Source organism: Oncorhynchus clarkii, chromosome 6 (assembly GCF_045791955.1).
Source record: "Oncorhynchus clarkii lewisi isolate Uvic-CL-2024 chromosome 6, UVic_Ocla_1.0, whole genome shotgun sequence".
In the NCBI taxonomy this organism is placed as follows: Eukaryota; Metazoa; Chordata; class Actinopteri; order Salmoniformes; family Salmonidae; genus Oncorhynchus; species Oncorhynchus clarkii.
In genome coordinates, this window is record NC_092152.1 from 29,592,034 (window position 1) to 29,609,224 (window position 17,191).

The following is a 17,191-nucleotide window of genomic DNA, read 5'->3' on the forward strand; positions in this document are numbered from 1 at the left end:
AAGATATGTCTGTTTCATTATAATAAAACCCTATTTTGCTGTCATTTTGAGGTCAAGGTGATCCATTTTAGTTAATGCAATTGACCACATCACCTTGGTATCTTAAATCAATACATTTGACAGAAATATACAATATATTATTTTGTCTTATACTTAGGCCTACTTATTAGAGGAAAAGGGGGTGAAATTCCTTATTCGGTGGCATAAGGTCTTACATCCCCACCTGTCTAGTCTAAAGGAATTCGGGGTGTTGTGACAGCGGAGGAGTGCCCAATGGTGATTGGTTGCAGAGGGAGGTCCCTGCTGCCTAGCCCTCTACTGTAGGTATAAATCCACCTACTAGTTCTCATCAGGGAAAACTCTACTGGAACTGTCTAGTGTCCCACTGTACTTGACTTTTGAGAAGTTAGCATTTTACTCTAAAACAGAAGTCTATTAAGGTAAAGTAAAACGTTTTGAAAATTATTCTTGCTTTGATTTTCTTGGTCTTAAAGCCTGAAACAGATGTGCTTGTTTGAATGATTCATATTTTCTGTTTATAGGGTCAGTGATTTTATACATTGTAAGTGCATTGAAAGAAAATTATGATAACACAGAATTAATTTGTAGTAGGAAATAGTAATGTAATTAATTATGCTATTAAAAGCACCTGTCTGGTTGTTTGAAGACACATTTACCACCAGTTGTTTTTCAGTATTCATCCCTGAGTTTCTATTATGTCTTAGATAGATTGGCAGTCTACTCCCTTGCTTGCTTGTATATAGGTTTATGTTCATCTTCTTTCTGTAGTGCTAATATAGTGATATTGAACTCAACCTTTAATGAGGGTGATGTTCATTGATATGGAGCTCTTCCTCTAATGCTTGTATCCACTGCTGATCATTGTGAATAAACACTAAGTGCACAAACTTAGTTTATTGATGTTAAGCTCTTCCTCCACAGTTTAATCCATTGTTTTTAGTAAGGTATACAATTATTGAAATGTATTGAATTAATTGTGTGTATTCATTGTTCACACTTGGAACAGAGATTAATTCCTCAACTTGTCTGTCCTCAGCTAGAGAAATGAAGAACCCACAGGAGAGAGCTCTTCACGTGGCCACCCCACTGAGGGAGAGCCTTGCCCTAACCAAAGTGGCAGGCACCTCTGTCTATCTGAAGCTTGACTCATCCCAGCCCACAGGATCCTTCAAAATCAGGGGCATTGGACACCTTTGCAAGACAGTGAGTGAATCACCCATATCTACAGCTTCGGCTCATGAGTTGGGAGAGGGAAATAATGTGGGTGGAGGGAGGGTGTGCTTGTGATAAGACTGGGGGATGGTGTTACATAATAGGTTGTGCTAGTACGCAGTAAATCAGTAGTGGGTTGGGTGTGTGGATGGTGAGGGGGATTGTGTATATATATATAACATGTTCCCAGTAGGACCAGTCCAGACCAGTTTGAGGTCAGTCCAAGTCTGAACACCGGGTTATCATGGCAATGCGGGGGGGAGGTAGTATTTTTAATGTGGGGTTCTGTGAGTCATGTCATGTGCTCATTGTCGTCTTTCAGTGGGCCAAGCGAGGCTGTGAGAGATTCGTCTGCTGTTCAGGTGAGCAACTGATCACAGCCTTGCCTTGAAATCACCATTAAATGTTTTATCACAATACAAGAAGCGTAACGTTATCTCAGAATTCCATAAGCTTATGGGCTCTTTCAGACAAGCACTCCCTGTATAGTATCCATTTTCCTAAAGTGGCCGGTGTCATTGCTCCATCACAGGAGGAAATGCTGGTATGGCTGCTGCCTACTCTGCCCGTAAGCTTGGTGTACCTGCCACCATCATCGTGCCCAGTGTCACACCCAAACCAACAGTGGAGAGGCTGAGGGACGAGGGCGCCAATGTGGTGATTCATGGCAAGGCGCTGAATGAGAGCATTGAATATGGACAACAGCTTGTGGCCAACAACCCTGGATGGATCTTCATCTCTCCCTTTGATGATCCTCTCATCTGGTGAGTGACAGATGCCATATTCAATACACTTCCACAACACCAGTGTTGCTCTATTCTCTGGTTGTGTGATCTTAGTCATAATAAGAGTGTTTTCCATGAAATTATGAGGAAAGCTGATAAGGGTTAAGAAACATTCCACTCTATTCCAATCCAAATGAAACTTTGCATCAAGGTATATTTTGTTATGTACATTTATGATGCATTGTATCCTGAGTGTTAGCATGCTTTACTGAGTAAAATGTGTACATCATTCTCTATGCTATGATAGGATGATTGGCAGAATGGAGCAGGATATCTTATCATGCAATTGTGTGCTGGTGTTAACAAGAGGAGGGATTTCAGATAATTTAATCCGACAAGGTTACTGAACCCTTTATGGTAGACAGATATTTCTGGTTTATTTCATAGCCAAACACTAATTATACACCTCAGCTGAATACACTTCATTGTTATCAGCAGCATTATAGTGGAACCTGCAGCCTATGTCTTTTCATGAACAATTTACAACGTAGATCAGTTTGAAAGATCGTGTTCCATTCCAACCAACATAGAACGCTGTATACAAAGCAGATTCTAAGGACTCTTTTGCAATGCATCATGACGTGCTTTGTGAATGAACACTGAAAACTCACTTTTTCAATGTCTTTTCAATGTGTGTGTAGGGAGGGCCATATGTCTCTGGTGAAGGAGCTGGAGTCCGAGCTGCAGGAGAAGCCTGGTGCGATGGTGTTGTCTGTTGGCGGTGGAGGCCTCATGAACGGGGTTGTTGAAGGACTGCGCCGTGCCGGCTGGAACGATGTTCCAGTCATAGCCATGGAGACTGTGGGAGCACACAGTCTCAATGCTGCTATGATGGCTGGGAAGTTGATCACTCTGCCTGAGATCACAAGGTAAGAGTCACCCTCACACTGAGAGACCAGAGTCACTGAAACATTACAGCCAAACAGTCATATTTTAGCACAAAAAGGCGATCCCTGTGCACAATAACAATTCTATCATTTTCATCTCCACAGCATTGCCACCACGTTGGGCCTGACAAGAGTATCTGCACAGACCCTGAAACTTGCTGGTGAACACACAGTTTACTCCGAGCTGGTCACAGACCAGGAGGCTGTCAAAGCTGTCGAGCGCTTTGTTGGTGAGTATAACATAACGTAGGCTACAGCTGTGTAGAGGGTCATATGATTACTATACCTAGACATGCCCACAAGCCTCTCTGACACAAAATTCCTCTTTCTCCCTCCTCCTCCAGACGATGAGAAGGTCCTGGTGGAGCCTGCGTGTGGCGCTGCCCTGGCAGCTGTGTACTGTGACATCATCCCCAGACTGCAGAAGGAGGGCAAGCTGGCGCTGGACCTGGGACCTGTGGTGATCGTGGTGTGTGGAGGCAACAACATCAGCATGAAACAGCTCCAGAAACTGAAGAAGCAGCTGGGCATGTCATTTAGCTAGACAGACAGATGGCTTTGCGTCCTGCTTATCCTTTCTCCATCACTCCATTCCTCTATTACCCCGATCCTTCCAGTTAAAGCTCCCCTACCTAATTGGCACTACCAATAAGGGCATCCGAACAGGAGTCATGAACTCCATGGGGCCAAATCATTCCAGACTGTGTGCAGTATAGGGCTACTCTTGAACGCCTGAAAGGGGCTGACTGACTGAAGGATTAACTGACTATGGATTCATCAATAGCCTAATGCTAAGGTAGATACGTATTGATAGGCATACAGATAATCTACTACTCTGGCAGTAGTAGTCTTTGAATTGAGTAACCTAGATCCACAGGCAGCTGGTGGCACCTTGATTGGGGAGGACGGTTTCATAGTAATGGCTGGAACGGAATCAATGGAATGGCATCAAACACAGAACACATGGTTTCTATGTGCTTGATAACATTCCATTGACTCCATTCCATCCATTATTATGAACCGTCCTCCCCTCAGCAGCCTCCTGTGCCTCGATCCCTCCAACTCAATTCTGAACCTCGAAGCCAGTTCAACTGCTTTTATAAAATGATTATTCCCCTCTAATCAGGGATTGATTTAGACCTAGGACACCAGGTGGGTGCAATGAATTATCCAGTTTAACTGAAAGCCAGCAGTAGTCCAGACCTCGTAGGTTAAGAGTTGAATACCCTTGACCTAGATGATTAACTTAACTAAGTTAACCAAGTAGAGTTGTATTGTTGTTTGTATTTTGAATGTTTTATGTTCATGCAAAATATACATTAGGTTGTATTTTCTTCTCCCTCTTTTGTACTGTATGAGTGATATTTAAAAATAAATTATATTTATTTTTTCCTGAATATCCTGTCTGGAACACCTTTTCTTATAATCTGTTATAATTAGATGCATTTAATTGGCCAGTCATATGGTTCACTGCAGGCCAGGGGATCAATCCTAAAAATGATATATTGAAGCACTCAGCATTTAAAGGTATGACATATCACCGACCTATCCATGACCACCACTGTGAAGACAAGTGGCTTTTTAAACCGTTTATCATTGATATACCAAAATAACACCATACCATGCCAGATTGACTTTGCTAATAACCATGGCTGGTGAAATTAAAGTACAGTGTAATTACATTGTCTTCTAAAGAGACATTTGCTGATATCTGGTCACAACCATTTCTTTTTATTTTATTTTATTTATTTTACCTTTATTTAACTAGGCAAGTCAGTTAAGAACAACTTCTTATTTTCAATGAAAGCCTAGGAACAGTGGGTTAACTGCCTGTTCAGGGGCAGAACGACAGATTTGTACCTTGTCAGCTCGGGGGTTTGAACTTGCAACCTTCCGGTTACTAGTCCAACCAACGCTCTAACCATTAGGCTACCCTGCCGCCCCGGCATAACAAAAGTGTCTAGTAAGAAGGCATGTTACGCTGCAAAACTATTTTGACAAGTCTAGCTTAAAAGTTATGATAATCAATATATCTTGGTTCAGGTGTCCTCTAAGATCCTGTCATGTTCGTTATAAAGATCGGACCAAGGCGCAGTGTGGTATGTGTACATTCTTATTTATCTAAAGAATGAACACTGAACAAACTAATGAAACGTGACGCTATACAAACAAGTGCTGACAGGCAACTACACATAGACAAGATCCCAACAAACACCAAAGGGAAAATGGCTACCTAAATATGATCCACAATCAGAGACAACGATAAACAGCTGTCTCTGATTGGGAACCATATCAGGCCAACATAGAATTACAAAACCCCCTAGACCTACAAAACCCTAGACACACAAAAACCCTAGACATCCAAAAACTAGCGTACCCACCCTAGTCACACCCTAACCAAAATATAAAGAAAACAGAGATATCTCAGGTCAGGGCGTGACAGATCCCTACATTTACAGGGTCATAAAACCCTTATAAACGACCAGCTTGAATGGAGAGTTTTCCTGATGCCCTTGATAAGCCAAATGTATCAAAATAGTGTAGTTTGCCCATTGAATATACAGTTGAAGTCAGAAGTTTACATACACCTTAGCCAAATACATTTAAACTCAGTTTTTCACAATTCCTGGCATTTAATCCTAGTAAAAATTCCCTGTCTTAAGTCAGTTAGGATCACCACTTTATTTTAAGAATGTGAAATGTCAGAATAATAGTAGAGAGAATTATTTATTTCAGCTTTTATTTCTTCCATCACATTCCCAGGGGGTTCAGAAGTTTACATACTCTCAATTAGTATTTGGTAGCATTGCCTTTAAATTGTTTAACTTGTGTCAAACGTTTCAGGTAGCTTCCCACAATAAGTTGGGTGAATTTTGGACCATTCCTCCTGACAAAGCTGGTGTAACGGAGTCAAGTTTGTAGGCCTCCTTGCTCGCACACAATTTTTCAGTTCTGCCCACACATTTTCTATAGGACTGAGGTCAGGGCTTTGTGATGGCCACTCCAATACCTTGACTTTGTTGTCCTTAAGCCATTTTGCCCCAACTTTGGAAGTATGCTTGGGGTCATTGTCCATTTGGAAGACCCATTTGCGACCAAGCTTTAACTTCCTGACTGATGTCTTGAGATGTTGCTTCAATATATCCACATAATTTTTCTACCTCATGATGCCATCTATTTCGTGAAGTGCACCAGTCCCTCCTGTAGCAAAGTACCCCCACAGCAAGATGCTGCCACCCCTGTGCTCCGCGGTTGGGATGGTGTTCTTCGACTTGCAAGCTTCCCCCTTTTTCATCCAAACATAACAATGGTCATTATGGCCAAACAGTTTTATTTTTGTTTCATCAGACCAGAGGACATTTCTACAAAAAGTACGATCTTTGTCCCCATGCACAGTTGCAAACCGTAGTCTTGCTTTTTTATGGCGGTTTTGGAGCAGTGGCTTCTTCCATGCTGAGCGGCCTTTCAGGTTACGTCGACATAGAAACCGTACCCGTTTCCTCCAGCATCTTCACAAGGTCCTTTGCTGTTGTTCTGGGATTGGTTAGCACTTTTCGCACAAAAGTACCTTCATCTCTAGGAGACAGAATGCATCTCCTTCCTGAGCGGTATGATGGCTGTATGGTCCCATGGTGCTATACTTGCGTACTATTGTTTGTACAGATAAATGTGGTACCTTCAGGCGTTTGGAAATTGCTCCCAAGGATGAACCAGACTTGTGGAGGTCTATAATTATTTTTCTGAGGTCTTGGCTGATTTCTTTTGATTTTCCCATGATATCAAGAAAAGAGGCACTGAGTTTGAAGGTAAGCCTTGAAATACATCCACAGGCACACCTCCAATTGACTCAAATGATGTCAATTAGCCTATCAGAAGCTTCTAAAGCCATGACATCATTTTCTGGAATTTTCCAAGCTGTTTAAAGGCACAGTCAACTTAGTGTACGTAAACTTCTGACCCACTGGAATTGTGATACAGTGAGTTAGTTATAAGTATCATGCACAAATTATGTCAAATGTTCAGTTGGGTCTGGATGGTTACACTTAGTGAGAATGTGCTTTGGCCAGGTCAGTACGGACCTTGTTGCTCCTCTAATCCTATGTGTCCCTGCCTGAGATGACGGAATACCCTGGAAGTCAAACTTTTTCCCCCTCCCTCATTCAATTGGCCGGTCAGAGGGCTGTGACCCAGTTATCTTTCCTCATTGGCTGGCAGGTCGTTAAAAAGGAGGCAGCAGGCCCTGGGTCTTGAGGTGATCAGCCAACTGTGAAAGAGGCCCTCTGATGACAGGTTTCCTTCCCCCTTTCAAATGACCCAAACTACCTTAAGAGTCCCGGCACAAAACATTCTCAGAATTCCTAACATGCAGCCCAAGATACACCCAGTCTGGGCTTTATATAGCATGCAACAGAGCACAATATGTAGCGTACCAAAGGGTGGAGTGGGGGTGACAGTTGTCAGACAGGCACAGATCCAGCTGGAACTGGCCTGGCACTTGCTGCTCTGAAAAGGTGTCTGCTTTATTTGGCAGGCTTGGGTGATGGAACACGTGTTGGAGTTGGGACTAGCTAGGGCCCTTCGATAAAACACACAGCAGAAGGATGGCAATAAGGAAGCAGAGTAGCCAGCTTCATCTGTCATGGTCAGCACCCAGTCTTTCACACAATGGTCTGTGGGGACATAAGATAACCAGATCCTTTATCTTTCAAAACCCTTTCGGTAAACTCTTGAGGTTTTGTTGATGTGTGAAGAAAAGCATCACAATTTATCTGACAGGCTATTTTTTGGCAAACACACATTTGAGCAAAGACTGTCAGATTAAGTGGATTTACACTGTGATTAAATGCCAGTGAATGTGGCTGGGGGAAAAAAAACACTCAAATAGAAGAAATTATAATATATCAAATACTGACAAACCTTTTGACCTCCTTGGGAGCGTCGGGGCATCCACCATGGCTCTCCACTTCAACTTTTTCAGCGCGAGGGCTTTTGCCTCTTGCCAGGATGTTCTCTTTCCATGTGGGTTGTCGTCCAGCGCCTGTCTTATGTTTGTTTAAATGTTCGTGTGTGTGTCCTGACAAGAGCAATGAGTCAACAAAACATGCTTACATCAAGACATGTTTTATTGTGACACAGAAATCTCAAACTCCATCTTATCCTTTACCCCTGTATAGTCCATTTTAAAGATCTGTGTTATGTTTGATGTGCAGAGAGAAGACAGTAAAAGTTAATTTAATGCAACCATAAATAATTGTAATAAATATCAAGTAAATGTACAGAACACATTTTCTTATCTCAACACCTCTTCGTATGAATGTCCTTTGTAATGGTCTGTTCTACTCCTCCAAAAGAGGTCGGAATAGAAGGAGCGTCCTTGTTAGCAGCGATTTACCCTTTAAAAGAACAAAACCAAAACTAAATTGGCAAGCAATCCAAACATCCATCTCAAATATTTTGCGGTAACTGTCGTTGTGTTCTTCAGGTCCCGTCCAAGTCAAACGGCTGTTTTACTCACACAAGAAAACATGTTTCACCATGGAGTAGAAGAGAATGAGTGATAGAATCCATCTGAGTTACAAGACATCAGGGCCGGACGACTGCATTTGGGGCCCCGGGGGAACCGACATCCCCAAAAACATAATGCATTTCAACACAGTAAGCCATGGTGCAGAGAAAAATGTGCAGTTTTATAATGATATTCTACACATTTTGTCATGAGGCTAAGATTTTTTTTGCAGTGTTAAAGCGAATTTCCTGCAATTCTACACTTTTTGCCAAGGGGCTAAAATAAGATTTTCCCATTTTAAAGCGAATTTCCTGCAATTCTACACTTTTTGCCAAGGGGCTAAGATAAGATTTTCCCATTTTAAAGCTAATTTCCTGTAATTCTACACATTTTGCTATCATATGCTATTTTGGGGGGGGGGGGGGGGGGTGTTGCCCTGCGTGCCCGTTCGGTAATCCGGCCCTGCAAGACATTAAGGTGATATATTACTGGTAATTTCAAAATTTGTAAAAAATTAAAAACCAACAAACTGGATATTCAATAAAGAATATCCTAGTTAGCTCATTTTTAAATAATATTTTTTCCCTGGAAGAATAGTGCAGAAAAAAATAAATAATAATTGGTGAAGTGATGCAACAATTTTATAAAACTGCCATCAAATATAACGTAGAAGTATATTTACATTTTTTCTTTACACAGCTAAACATTTTGGTTATGGGTAAAATAAAACAAAAAAACAAACAGAAATCCTGCTCATTCATCACAGGAAATCTATAAAAAGGCAAAATGAAAGTGAATTCGACCCCCTGGTGTGTGTATTGTGTGTTGGGCAAGGGGAGTCAGCCCACATTCAGTAGCAGTAGCACACAAGCAGCTCAGGAGAACATCTCTCTCTCATTTCACAAAGAAACACAGGTTTCACAACCTGAAATGCAAGTATAGGAGATCTGGAAACACAGAAGGCCAGATCTGGCAACCAGGTAGAGCTTTAGTCTGGTAGTCCAGCTTCAGTGTACGTGACCTTACCCTTCTGCCACAGCTACTAGGATACCTTAAACTCAAAGCTGCAACTCAATAGATTAAAATGACTTTTTACATGACTTATATACCCTCTTAATAGATTTGAATAAAATATATAATAATATAGGCAGATAGCTAGTTTTGTCCTTTAGCAGTCCAACTTTACAGGCAGTAACTATATAATGTCCTATACAGCGCTTGTCAAGGTTTTGAATGCAGAGAGCTGAACTGGTAATAAATAGGCAGCATCATAGTAGTCCACTTAATATCTAAAATGAACTCTAACATCAAACAATACTCAACTCTTGCTTCCAGAGGAATATTTGGGGTTCCCTTTTCACACAGAGCCTCCTTCTCCCCTTTTTGAGGAAGTGCTGCTTGTGGTAAAGGCATGCCTTAGAAAGATAGTCCCCTCTGGTAGTGAGTGGGAGGGGAACTGTAAGGACCTCTGAAAGAGATGGAGGATAGGAAGAATAAAGAAAAGTGAGGGGAAATAAGGTGGAAGAGATTAACTTCCCCAATAAACAATAATGGTATGTGCCCTGTCACAGCTCCCTCCCACTCGGTGTAGTAATCAAAGAGTTACCTCAACGTCACTCCAAAACTCAGTGCAACCAGAAGAGACACCAACATCAGTGTCAAGGCAAGTGGGGCTGAACTCCCCTATATCAGGTCTGAAAACATGAGTCAAAACACACTCCTGAAAGGCTCAACCTGATTACAATGTTATTGAAATGAAGCGCTGGTACAAAGCCAAACATAAAACAAGCCGAGAAAGGAAAAGCTTCTTCAGTGTGTTCTTGGTAAAGCAGGCTGGCCTTCTGTTCTGTGGGTAGTCCCAGCTGAAGGTCCAGGAGAGGGCGGGGGTAAAGGTGTGCGGGGGATGGGGTGATGAAAGGGTGGGGCTGTATGGGTAAGAAATAGTAGGGTTGGTGTTGAAGCGGCATCATATGGAGGTGGTGTACTCCATCCATCAGGTCCCTTTAGCCGCTGAGAGGGTCCTCACGGTAGTGGATGGAGTAGCGCAGCTTCTCCAGCATCACATCCAGGGAGCTGTACTGGGGCAGCTTCACCATAAACATACAGGTCTCCACCCGGATGTAGCGAGAGTCTGGCGAACCTGGAAACCACACAAATAGGTAAACATACTGTAGGAAGAAAAAGCAACTTAAAACATTAAAAGGAGCAACATGTAATATTTTAGGCCTAAATTGTATTTCTTCATGGATTTTGCAGGTGGAAATGTCACATGTATAATATAACCTTTAACAAATGTAACATCTCAAGTGCACTTCTACCATGTTCAAATTAATCTGCAGAGAGTATTATATAGTCTAGAAAGTTATTTTCAATCAATCCCATGTTCTCCATGTCATTAATGGCCCATACCTCTAATCATTCATTTTTATATTCAACCTTTACTTAACTAAGCAAGTCAGTTAAGAACAAATTCTTATTTACAATGACAGCCTACCCCGGACAAACCCGCCCCTAACCCAGAAGCTACATGTGCTCTAATCTAAATGTGCAGTTCATACTGCTGTGATTGGAGTCTGACTTGGTGTAAAATGTTTTTGGGAGTCGTGTCCAAAATGTGGGGTAAAAAGTCCTTTGAGCAGTTCCAAAAATCTTCATTGAAGCCTGATAAACTACAAGCCGATAAACAGTTCCCTTACTTGAAGCCTATACAGTAGGCCTAATACACACAGCAGAGTTGTGAGGTCATTCATTTTAAGAAAACCGCTCTGTATCTTCTCCCCATAGAACAACCCCTACTAATTTCCAGACATAATAAATCCAAGGAAGGGTAAAAAATAGCAAACAAAATGTTATTTTCCCAGTACTTACCTGCTGCCCCGTCCGAAGGTGCGATCTTCATGGGGTAGGGGGGTACGTGGGCGGTGTCCGGGCCCCCGTCCTTGCAGGGGCAGGTAAAGGGGATGCGCTCCTGGTTGCAGGCAAACTTTATGAACTTGCAGAGCTCCTCCTGGGTGAACATCTCCAGGGCCGTCCAGAAGAACTCAATGTGCTGGTCTGTCTCCATCAGACCCACCTGGTACATGGTGTGGGCCTACGGAGGGATAGATAACAGGGGTTCAGGCAAAAGGGCCAATGATGAGACTCTCCTAGGTAAAGACATTCACTATTACTGCCCTCCAAAAATAGTGATTTCTTCTCATTACTCTATACCGAGACCAGGGTAAAAAAATAAAAAGAATTGTAGCACTGGTGAGATATAGCCGACATTGGGCCTATATGAATCCTGCTTACTTTTAAAGCACATCTCCTGAGGAAAATATCAATTTTCCTTTCTTTCTGTGCCACCAAAAGTTTGCATATACTTGTAAAAGTTACCAGCGCTGCACGATATGGGCAAAAAAATAGAACTGATTTTTTTTTAACCAAATATTGCGATTTGATTTGCGATATAGATCAAAACACTTGGGTGAACTGTTGAAATCATAGAAATGGAATGCTTATTCTAATTCTATGGTTGGTGTTGTTTGGCATGACAACAAATGAAAAAGCCAGATAGGAGGGTAGGAACCAAAGTGTTGGTCAGTGTTTCCCAGGGGGCTCTAAACACATTTGAATAGATTTTGCATTTAGACAAACATTTTAGAATAATCTATCAGATTCAGAACATGCCGTTGCACAAACACACTGATCTACACCACCACCGGTAGCAACCTGTATTAGAGCTAACATTTGCTTTGCACTAGCTAGTACATTTATCTAAATGGCATTTAGTTAACAATAAGCATTTGTGATTAGTATTATTTTAGGCACATGCCAACTAACAGAGATAGAGAAAACATGTAGATTCATATTTAGAAGCAACTTGGAAAGCAGCATCATTCTCGTTTTGGAAAAATATATTGATTGCATGAATTGACAACATGTTGAGAAAACAAACAGTAAGGAGTAACTGTGCTGGCTGCTTGACTGCCATGGGGCGGGGCTCAGGTGTGTGGCCCGGGAACTGGAAGCAAGCAGCCGTGGGAGGCAGCCTGTCTTTTTTTAGCAGTGTTGCGGCCAAATATTGTTACGCATTTAATTTTTGGGGGACTTTCTGTAAGTCGCACTGGCGTCCCAAAATAAAACTACAGGTCGCACAGCAAAATATTTTGTCACATACGCAACCAAATTGGTCGCACTTTAGAGCCCTGGCTGTGACTATTACTTCTTACTGGTGGATAAAGATGAGGGCAGTGGAGTGTTGATTGGAGCGTCCTAGGCTTTCAGAAGGGAGTGTGTACAGCAGATTTGAGGTGGCAGGTGTATGCGTCAGCTACCTTGAGGAACTCCAGGTTGATGTAGGGCAGGCCACAGGTTCGTAGCTCCACCTCCAGGGGGCTGAGCATGGTGAGGAGCTGCAGGGGGATGATGGAGCCCAGGCCCGCTCGCACCGCTGTCAAACACTCCACATTCTGAAGCTCCTGCAGACGCAGGCCCCGCACTGCTCGCGCATACACATCCTTATTCTCCCAGCTACACACACACACACACACACACACACACACACACACACACACACACACACACACACACACACACACACACACACACACACACACACACACACACACACACACACACACACACACACACACACACACACACAGTGTAGAGGGATAGAGGGGTTAAACAGAGATAACACATTCTGTCAAAGTCAGAAAGTACTCTAGACTACATGAGCAAAATTATTTTTAGAGAAGAACTGATGGGTAAAGGGAATCATAGTACATCAACATAGACCCATGCGAACTGAACATATCGCCTGGTCATAGAGGCAGAATGTCCCTGTACCTGACACTGAGGTTGTGTCCCCCTTGGCACAGCTCCACCTCCTCTCCGGTCATGGTGATGTAGGTGAAGGTGCAGCAGGGCCGGCTGGGGGAGTCGGGGCTTTCTCCTGAGTGGTGCTGGGACGAGATCTCTGCACACAGGGCCTCCAGATCATCCTCCTCACTCACCTGGGGGGCAGAGGGCAAGGGTTGTGTAGAGGTCAATGGAACACTGACCTTGGGGACAAGAGGGGACAGTGGAATGGAGAAACTACAGTCTGGATGTGAACTGTAGAAAGCAGTGACCGTAGGGACAGTATAGAGTTACTGTAGAAAGGGATTGGTCAATAGGCTAGCTACTTGCTGAACCATGGAAAACCTGCTTCACCAGTTCTGATTAGTTGTTTAGATGATTGGATGAAGACTCATCTCTTCAGTGGGTCATATGATTGAGTGTTGTCTGGCCCAGGAGTGTGAAGGTGAACGGAAAGGCTCTGGCGCAACGAACCGCCCTTGCTGTCTCTGCCTGGCCGGTTCCCCTCTTTCCACTGGGATTCTCTGACTCTAACCCTATTACAGGGGCTGAGTCACTGGCTTACTGGTGCTCTTTCATGCCGTCCCTAGTAGGGGTGAGTCACTTGAGTGGGTAGAGTCACTGATGTGATCTTCCTGTCTGGGTTGGCGCCCCTCCTTGGGTTGTTCCGTGGCGGAGATCTTTGTGGGCTATCCTCGGCCTTGTCTCAGGATGGTAAGTTGGTGGTTGAAGATATCCCTCTAGTGGTGTGGGGGCTGTGCTTTGGCAAAGTGGGTGGGGTTATATCCTTCCTGTTTGGCCCTGTCCGGGGGTATCATCAGATGGGGCCACAGTGTCTCCTGACCCCTCCAGTCTCAGCCTCCAGTATTTATGCTGCAGTAGTTTATGTGTCGGGGGGCTAGGGTCAGTTTGTACTTCTCCTGTCTTATCTGGTGTCCTGTGTGAATTTTAGTATGCTTTCTCTAATTCTCTCTTCCTCTCTCTCGGAGGACCTGAGCCCTAGGACCATGCCTCAGGACTACCTGGCATGATGACTCCTTGCTGTCCCCAGTCCACCTGGCCGTGCTGCTGCTCCAGTTTCAACTGTTCTGCCTGCAGCTATGGAATCCTGACCAGTTCACCGGATGTGCTACCTGTCCCAGACCTATTATTTGACCATGCTGGTAATTTATGAACATTTGAACATCTTGGCCATGTTCTGTTATAATCTCCACCTGGCACAGCCACCCCTCATAGCCTGGTTCCTCTCTAGGATTCTTCCTAGGTTTTGGACTTTCCTAGCCAACGTGCTTCAACACCAGCATTGCTTGCTGTTTGGGGTTTTAGGCTAGGTTTCTGTACAGCACTTTGAGATATCAGCTGATGTATTTATATAGCCCTTCGTACATTTGATTTGTTTCTGATCAGAGCTTTCAAAATCACCCGTCCTTTTTCCAGAAAGAGGAGTCACTACATTACACGTATCAATGACACTGCCCATATGACTGTCTATATGACGACTGTCTCTTACACTCTCAATCTTCTTGATGTAGTTGTATGTGAGCAGGTCGGCCTCCTGCAGGTCCTGCTCTGGGTCCAGGGGCTCACCCACCAGGCCCTTCCAGAAGGAGCCCAGCAGGTCCAGGGGCAGGGGCACATCTGCCCGGATGGCGATGCCCAACAGCTGGCCAAAGAAGTGCAGCAGCTGCTCCTCCGCATAGCTGATCGGACAGGGCGTCAGAATATACTTCCCCTTTGGAACAAATCGGCACAAAAGCACCACCATCAAGTTAGACCCTTCTAGCCTATCAGTAAAGCTGTGATCATTGCCCATGCAGTGCTCAACTGGTTTGCAATCTAGACATGGTTCATACTCCTAGTATATACTGTGGGGAGCAGGATTAATAAAATGTACACAAACTATTTGGACATTATTTTCTCCCTGGTGTTAAAATGGTGCTGCAACCAGGGCATACTGAGGGAGAAGGCAGATTGGCGTGTCACTACAGTACCTTGTTGCGGTTGGCTGCTACACTGGGACAGGGGAGCAGCAGGGAGAGGGCAGAGCTCTGGAGTTCCTTACACACTTGCCACAGGAAATGACGGAAAGAGCCGCCTGGGGAGACACAGAGGTCAGGGATCAACAGACAATGTTTCACCTGCAGTCTGATCCAAGCGGACAAAGTTAGGGGAAGAAGGTTAATACTAACTGGTGCCGTGGACCTCCTCTCCAGTGAAGCGGATGTTGAATGCATAGGTGGGGTCTCCTCCGCTGGCCAGCTTCACACACAGCTGGGACGAGGGCACACAGGCCAGCTGGCGTGCCGCCTGGCAGAAGTAGGTGTTCTCTGATGAAGGGATCTCTCCTGGAGAAGCACACACACCATCAACACTCAAAGTAGAGGGCATAACGTGAATGAACGTAAAACAGGACTCTGGGCTTGCACTATGAGCTCACCTCCTACAATCTCCAGGGGGTCCAGTGTGATCTCGGGGGCAGCGTGGTCTGCAGTCCGCTGTACTGTGGCGTTCAGCACCTGGTTCATCACTATCACTTTGGTATCATAGAACACCAATCCTGCATAGAGATAGGGTGGAGGTAGAATGGGTGGAGGTAGAATGGGTGGAAGGTAAGCAAGCTTTAATCCAGTTCATATTAGATATTCAAGGTTTAAACAAACACGAAATTCCGAGATCCGACCCAGGACCAGAGCAGGTCTGGGTCATAAATTCTGAATTTTGTCTCGTATTTGGTCTGATATAATTACCATGAGCCTCGGGTATGTGCAAATCAAATTGATTTAACAACTGGACCCAATTGGCCCTGTACTCTGTTAATTTAGTGTTTGTGTGATGAGAACTGCCTTATTATCAGTGTCAGTCAATTGTAATTCAATAAAACATATAGCTTATGCCCAGCTGAAACTGGTTCCGGATGCTCACCTCATGTGTGCCTACTGCTGGGGGAGATAGAAAGAAGACTAAAAGGGGCCTTGGCCCAGGCTACTGTTGATTGCCAAGTGCTTTTTCATTGATGTAAAACTAAAAGTTAGAGAAGAAAGAGTAGAGTGAAAAGAAACCGACAAGGGGAATGTCCTCGGGGACGTTTTAATATTGTAGTGGACAAAGATGAGAAGAATATTGGTGCGGCCAAATGGACTGTGCACAACTCGCAATTCAGGTTTGATGCAATTTTCTACCTTTTATTTATTTTCGTAATTATTGTCAAATGTTTAGTCATTACTATCATCATCATCATCATCATCATCATCATCGTAAATCATTATTATTATAGGCCTATTTAATAATCTAAACTAGTTCTCTAAATAGCCTACGCAAAAAGTGTTTTGTTTCATTTTGCTGAGACATTTGTTGGCTAAATCATGTTCTGTCTTTTTAATTTTGTGCTTTGTATTTAGTTTAAGGTTAAAAGCAGGCTTGTTGTAAAATAAGTAGTAGTAACCTATTGCTCTCATTTGTTAGGTAGGCCTACAGTAAGCAATCGCCGTTGTTGGCTATAGCCGCAATATAGGCCTAGCCTGTTAAAACTTTTTTGAAGGTTTAATTCTGTTGAGACATTTGTTGGCCAAATTAAGTTCCTGTTGTAATGTGTTTGCCGCAATATAATAGAATTACCAGTAGGCCCACTATGCTACTCGGATTCAAACCATGAAAAGGAAAAACCAAAAGATGCTAAACTTAATTGAATGCCACAGTAAAATAACCTGTTCGTATTATATATAGTTAAGACACTTGGTGAAGGTTTGGTGTGCTATGGCTATCATTAGGCTTAGCTACTGCAGGCCTGTGAAGGCAATGCGTGCGCAACAGCACTCCAACTGACTCTGACAGTTTCCTTTAATCTAACAAGATAATGCTCTTTGGACCCCTTGACGTTTTCCATATTTTGTTAGGTTATAGCTTTATTCTAAAATTTACTAAATAGTTTTTTCCCCCTC

General features: G+C 43.4%; 2 protein-coding genes across 8 annotated transcripts in view; one reads left to right on the forward strand and one right to left on the reverse strand.

The window, feature by feature from the left end:
• Nucleotides 1–289: 289 nt before the first annotated feature.
• Nucleotides 290–4,302, forward strand: LOC139410928 (L-serine dehydratase/L-threonine deaminase-like). Its single transcript, XM_071156595.1, has 7 exons — nucleotides 290–440; nucleotides 1,058–1,224; nucleotides 1,556–1,595; nucleotides 1,766–1,997; nucleotides 2,660–2,887; nucleotides 3,011–3,135; nucleotides 3,250–4,302. Exons 2-7 carry the CDS (start codon nucleotides 1,066–1,068, stop codon nucleotides 3,447–3,449), a joined length of 984 nt encoding a protein of 327 aa, XP_071012696.1. The 5' UTR covers nucleotides 290–440; nucleotides 1,058–1,065; the 3' UTR covers nucleotides 3,450–4,302.
• Nucleotides 4,303–8,010: 3,708 nt separating this feature from the next.
• The window catches only part of LOC139410929 (probable E3 ubiquitin-protein ligase HECTD4), a 66,829-nt gene continuing 57,648 nt past the window's right edge, over nucleotides 8,011–17,191 (reverse strand). For all 7 annotated transcript variants that reach the window (XM_071156602.1, XM_071156599.1, XM_071156601.1 and 4 more), the window contains exons 68-75: nucleotides 15,691–15,810; nucleotides 15,443–15,598; nucleotides 15,245–15,348; nucleotides 14,764–14,985; nucleotides 13,242–13,408; nucleotides 12,728–12,923; nucleotides 11,280–11,502; nucleotides 8,011–10,551 (exon numbers count right to left, since the gene is read on the reverse strand). In XM_071156602.1, coding sequence (XP_071012703.1) covers nucleotides 10,415–10,551; nucleotides 11,280–11,502; nucleotides 12,728–12,923; nucleotides 13,242–13,408; nucleotides 14,764–14,985; nucleotides 15,245–15,348; nucleotides 15,443–15,598; nucleotides 15,691–15,810 — 1,325 coding nt within the window. In that variant the 3' untranslated portion in view covers nucleotides 8,011–10,414. The remainder of the gene's footprint in view (nucleotides 10,552–11,279; nucleotides 11,503–12,727; nucleotides 12,924–13,241; nucleotides 13,409–14,763; nucleotides 14,986–15,244; nucleotides 15,349–15,442; nucleotides 15,599–15,690; nucleotides 15,811–17,191) is intronic.

What these genes read in the sequence shown, in the direction of transcription:
- LOC139410928 (XM_071156595.1), top strand. Translation starts at nt 1,066, where the DNA reads ATGAAGAACCCACAGGAGAGAGCTCTTCACGTGGCCACCCCACTGAGG. An exon ending in TTTGATGATCCTCTCATCTG is followed by an intron (nt 1,998 to 2,659) that starts GTGAGTGACAGA and finishes ATGTGTGTGTAG; the next exon opens with GGAGGGCCATATGTCTCTGG. An exon ending in AGCTGTCGAGCGCTTTGTTG is followed by an intron (nt 3,136 to 3,249) that starts GTGAGTATAACA and finishes CTCCTCCTCCAG; the next exon opens with ACGATGAGAAGGTCCTGGTG.